This window comes from Myxocyprinus asiaticus, chromosome 6, assembly GCF_019703515.2.
Source record: "Myxocyprinus asiaticus isolate MX2 ecotype Aquarium Trade chromosome 6, UBuf_Myxa_2, whole genome shotgun sequence".
In the NCBI taxonomy this organism is placed as follows: domain Eukaryota; kingdom Metazoa; phylum Chordata; class Actinopteri; order Cypriniformes; family Catostomidae; genus Myxocyprinus; species Myxocyprinus asiaticus.
In genome coordinates, this window is record NC_059349.1 from 37653706 (window position 1) to 37659647 (window position 5942).

The following is a 5942-nucleotide window of genomic DNA, read 5'->3' on the forward strand; positions in this document are numbered from 1 at the left end:
AGCTTATAACTTAGAATACAATTTACTCTGATTTTACATCTAGGTTGCACTTATCACCCCTATAAGTTGTTTCACACATTATTAATGTATACCTATAACTCTTGAGCTCAGTAGGATGCTGTTAAAACTACACTACATTAACATATTAGTAAATCATTTACATGAGGTTGAATACTGTTTCACTTTTACATTTTCATTACTTTCCTTTAACCCTTTTTTAATCAAGTTATAATCTCATAAATATCCACACACAGGTGTTGCCACATGTATTATTTTTAATCTCTGAGCATAAATGTTTGTGGGGTGGGTGTGGTATTGGTTCAAAGTAAAAAAAGAAAGAAAGAAAAAAAAGAAGAAAAAAAAGGAATATCAGTTTTTGTTCAGCTTCGCATAGACTTTGTATCACTGGGCTAATAGAGCACAATAATAGAGAGCTGAATCTGACAGAGTTACACCATTAATCATGAATTCAGTGGATGTTGGGGATGTAGTCGACTGAAACCGAGGATCAGATGGTGTTCCACTCCCACTGCCTGATGCAGTTTTCCATATTAAATACTGAGGTTCTTTGTTAGGATACTGTCTGTACCAGTAAAGATCAGCATTACTGCTGCTTGTGTCATATGAGCAACTCAGTGTCACAGATTCTCCTTCTCTGCTGATGATATTTGTATCCTTGTTTGGCCCAATCTGGTCCACAGCCATTACACCTGCAAAAATAAAAATTGTCTTACATTAAAGACTTGTTCAAATAAATAAACATATAATTGACACAATGAATAATCTTTTAACTTGTATACTGGAATAAAAGGTGTTGTTGCTTACCATAAGATATAATTAAAATCAGACTGAGTTGTCTGTCCATGTTTTAAAAAAAAGATGAAGGCAGTTCTGTGTTGATGCTCTCAGAGCTCTGATCTGTGTGTTGCGGTAAGTCGAAGCTATTAAGTCATAGAGTCACTAAGGAACTTCCTGCTCTCTGTGAAATGTTGCTGTTTCTTTTATTTTGTGGCTTTATGTATTTTGAAGGTGTGTTCCATCAAATTTGGGCACTGTGATGTTGATGTTAATGGTATTAATACTAGAAATGGTTCAGATATAATTCACATGCACACTCACACCATTGCTTTTCCAAGCTAAATCCAGCAAAACCCATGCACACAAGTCATGTGGGGCTCGATACATTTATCTTAAGCTTTGTATGTATGTATAACTTTATTCTATGCTCTTTTGGGTAGCTAGAGTTATTATGCAAAAACATAACATTAAATATCAAAAATATAATAAACAAAATATGAAATAAATGTATTATTTTACAGTAATTTACTAGTTGAAAATGCTTCTTAATATATAACAAAGAGACAATAAATGAATCCAAACCTACAAAATCTATATAAGCTATGATGAATAAAAGGTAAAAAAAATATAAAAAAATAAAAATAAAAATCAGTCTAATTTTTCCCCCCAACAAGATACAAAACATGGGGTTTAGCACTGATATTTTTGTATGAGTGTTGAATGTTTTTTATTCACAGTAAGTGTCAGAGCATAGTAGTACACAGCAGAGTCAGACACATGAATATTCTGGAGTGGAACTGTACTTAATGTGGAGTTCAGTGTTGTGTGAAACCTCTCATTGAATGTGGGCTCAGTAGTTCCTTTCCCAATTGTAAACTCACTCAGAATGAATGTTGGTGATCTGTTTGGTAGCTGTTTGTACCAGAGGAGATTTTCAGCACTTATAATGGTGTAATTGCACAGTAAATTCAATTGAGCTCCCTCAGCTGAAGTCATTTCTCTTGTTGGATGTTCAACTTTGACTTGTCACCTGCAAACTGGGGCTATCAATCATTGTCATATATTGCATAATCAAACAGGTACAAAAAGTGTTACAGTTCTGACCAAAACTGTGTGCTGCCTGTGAAGAAAAGAGCAATTATTGCCCATTTTGCCATTGTTGAGAGAGAAACATTTGACTGATTTCACTCTTTCCTTATGACAGATCTGTGTATCCCTATTACAGTTCTAAAAGATGTCTCCTCTTAATATTTTCAGGTTCTCAAATACCTCTTGTGAATTAACAAAATAGATAGATAATGGATGCTGCAGCTGGGATAGATCTAGGTCAATGGAGCAAAGCATATTCAAAGTTTGTATCATATGGGCAGCTCAGTGTGACAGTACAGGATTTACAGTAACTGACATTTCAATAAAGTTCCAGGTAATTTTCTGCTTTGGAACCGTCCATATACAGCATCTTTGTGGAAGAATGCATCCAATACTGTGAGTAACATTAGAAGGTTTCCATGCATTTGAATAAGATCAGATAAGTTCTTTATTGGTTATGGTACTATGAGCTGTAGCTCTGTGTTTTTCACATGTTGAGAATATGTGAATTCGTTCCTGCTCTCTGGAGGAAATGAGGTATTCCTGTCCTCATTTCCATATTTAAACTTAAATATTTTTATGTAAGTGCTACTGTAAGACAAAAAGACTGCAGTAATACATTTTTCATTTTACAAAATCATAATATTTCCAATTGAACAAAATATTTCCTAAAGAAAAAGGTTTATTTTAGGAGTGGTGGTGGCGTAGTGGGCTAAAGCACATAACTGGTAATCAGAAGGTTGCTGGTTCAATCCCCACAGCCATCACCATTGTGTCCTTGAGCAAGGCACCTTAACTCCAGGTTGCACCAGGGGGATTGTCCCTGTAATAAGTGCACTGTAAGTTGCTTTGGATAAAAGCGTCTGCCAAATGCATAAATGTAAATGTAGGAGTAAAAAGTGATCATTGTTGGTCATCACTGAATTTGATGATACAAATGATTTAATGTGGAATAAATAGCCTACATTAGCAAATTTATTTAACTTAATTAGTGAAATTGCCAACTAACAGAGAGATCACCTGATATGTTCAGGCTGATTATTTAATCAACATGTTCACACGGGAAGTCGGCATGTTGTTTCCGAGAGTTCTAATATGTTTTGGTGGGGTTTTCAACTACAGTGGTTCAAGCCAATATGGCTGAAGAAATGTTAACAGAAAGATGGAATAAAACTGTACATTTCTTATCTATTACAACCTTCTGTTACTTATAACAACAATGGAAAGAAGCGCAGTTAGAATAGTTAATAATGTAGGAGAGCGTTGTTTAGAACCATACTATGACCTTATTGTAATGCAATATGTAGCAGTTAAAGGTGCACTCGATTCCTGAGAAACACTGTTGATATTCGAAATCAACTGCCAAAACAAACACACCCCGCCCTTCAGTGCTCCTTTGGAAGCTCCACCCTCAACTTATCATAATCCTTCTTTTTTAGTTTATATTCGTCTGACCTTTTTCTCTTGGTCTGTTTCTCAGCCATTTGTCCTCCTTGGAGTTTAGAAAGTTTGCATCAGCCAGATTTGCCATTACTCTTCTAATGAATTTCCCTCTTGCCCTGCCCCCACCTCCCATCCTGTGCACGTGCAAGAACTGTTGCTGATTGGCTGGAGTAGTGTTGTGTGGATAGGTCCGATCCAGTTTGTTTTTGTCCCATTTACAGAGCCAGGGCTGTGTACAAATACTAGATTTTTTTTCAGCCCACCCACAGAACAGACAGCTAGCAGACTGTGAGGAGATATTTGCAGAATTTGACAAAAAGTGTATTGGATTAGAATTACAGAGTGTACCTTTAAGTTTATAGTTTAAGCTTAATATAAGTTACACAGTCAAATTAAACTGGACATGGATTAAAAAGGAAATGTTTAATAACAGTAAAGTCTTACAAGGTTAAATCAGATGGTTACAATTTAGATGTAATTGTTACAAATAGAAATATGTAAAAATATAAAGAGCCCAGAACATAAGCCGCAATCCTGTTTTATCCTTTGCTTGACCATGTGACCACAAATAGACCAGATACATTACTAACCAATCAGCAGACCACTTTTAACCCCTGTAATATTATTTCTGTTCTGTTTCAAACATCTTGGCATTTTTCAAATTCAAATAAAAATTCTTTGTTTGTTGTTTCTGTGCAGTCCCTTACTGTCAGTTGATGACAATAAAATTATTATGCAGATCAACATGATAATACACTAAACAGGATTGAAGAAGTTAAAGATAATCTGCTCTGCAGAGGGTTGTGTAATGTTCGGTCAATGCTCCATTCTGTGCTATAGAACTTTGCTAAGCTCCTCCTCTTTACACAGTGAAATGAAGTCTATTATTATTGACACTAACGTCAAAGCATCATATTGTCATTAATTATCAACAATAAAATGTTACAGGTGATGCATTATAGGCAATTTTGATCTTTTTTGACTTTTTATTGTTTGAATTTCATTTCTGTTGTTACATACATAATATAATTTCATAACTGCTGCATTTCAAGCAATATGAACACACAATAGCAGTTGGTGCTACACATTATTTATTTATTTATTTATTTATTTTATTTATTTTTTACAAAAGTGGGAAAGAAACTGTCTGGGAAGGGAAGGAACATTTGTAGGGTAAATTACATTTTGTAACAAGGAGTGTTATGCTAAATAATTTAAGAGAAAAAGGTGTGGTTGTCTGCTTGATTTTATCTTTTAGCTATGCTGTATTTTGCATAGTAGCCTACTGCATATATCATTATAATCTCAGCTCTTTTGCTTTCCCAAAACTCCAGGTTTTTGTATGACAGCAGAGCCTCTTATGATCAGTGTGGGCCTCAGAGCACAGTAGTACACAGCAGAGTCAGTCACATGGAGGTTTTGAATTGTCAGAGGAAAGGTTTTTGTTGCATCTGTTGTGATGAGACTGGCATTAAATCTATCCGTGAACTCTTTGCTGTTCTCTTCAGTGTACTTGTCCTTTCTCAGTATGTATTTGGGGGATTCCTTTCCTCGTTGGATGTACCAGAACAGATACGGGTTAGCATCAGTAGAGGTATACGTGCAGTTAAGGGTCATCATTCTGCCATCAGAGCTTATCATGCTTTCTGACTGATGGACAGTGTCTTTAGCTCTGATCACTGAAAACAACACAAAACAACAACAACAACAAAAATACTCAAGTACATAATTGAAAAACAGTTGTATTACAGTTAATGTGTTTACAGGATTTAATTGTTTTAAGTGAAGTAACGAAGATTATCTTACCTAAGCAGAACGCAATACAGATGAGTAAAGCCCTTTGCCAGTGTGACATCATCACTGAGCTGCTCAGCTATGACAAAAGTTGTCCCAGACTATCAACAGCCTCTCTATCTCTCATGGCAGAGAAGGTTCATGATGGAGACATTTCAGATTCACTTTAAATGTAGGTGGTAATATTATCACCATCCTGATCAGCACACTATCACCCTCTAGTGGAAAAGTAGAAGCCTTACATTCAATCTGCTTTTTTTGATGATGTTAATGTTTCCTATAAAGTAATGCATATAGAACATCACTCTGCAAAAGTTGAGGACTAAACATTTTGCAATACCTTAGACTTGCTTTTAAATGCAACTACAGTTATAATTTGGGCATACTAAACGAATCTATGGTCATTTTAGTTGTTAATATTATACAAAAAATTGGCCAATATTATCATAATTTCTCTCAGTGATATCAATATAAGAGTGATTTTTCAATCAACAGTTTTTGTGTCAATGAATCCATTTTACCCTTCAGAATCAAATAACAGTTTATTACAGGGTTTTATTACAGTATGTTTTTAATATGACTCCTAATAATTTACCTCTTATACTTTTATTACTTCATGTTTACTTCTAATAAGGTACCAAAACAAATATGTATTTATTTTGACATTTAATTGGTAATGCTGAACACAGATTGAGTTCTTGAAAACAGAGTAAATAAATGTAAGACTAAAGGATTGTTTCTGAAGAAATATGCTTTCCATTTTGAAATAGGTTAAGTCACACAATATTTACATTCTTTGGCAAAGATCAGAACAAATG

The 5942-nt window shown here is 34.7% G+C and overlaps 1 gene segment (V, D, J or C); it reads right to left on the reverse strand.

The window, feature by feature from the left end:
- Nucleotides 1–4635: 4635 nt before the first annotated feature.
- Nucleotides 4636–5185, reverse strand: LOC127442722 (T cell receptor alpha variable 26-1-like). The segment is given in 2 exon segments: nucleotides 4636–5009; nucleotides 5137–5185. Coding segments are annotated over 2 exon segments (423 nt in total).
- Between the last annotated feature and the right edge of the window lie 757 nt (nucleotides 5186–5942).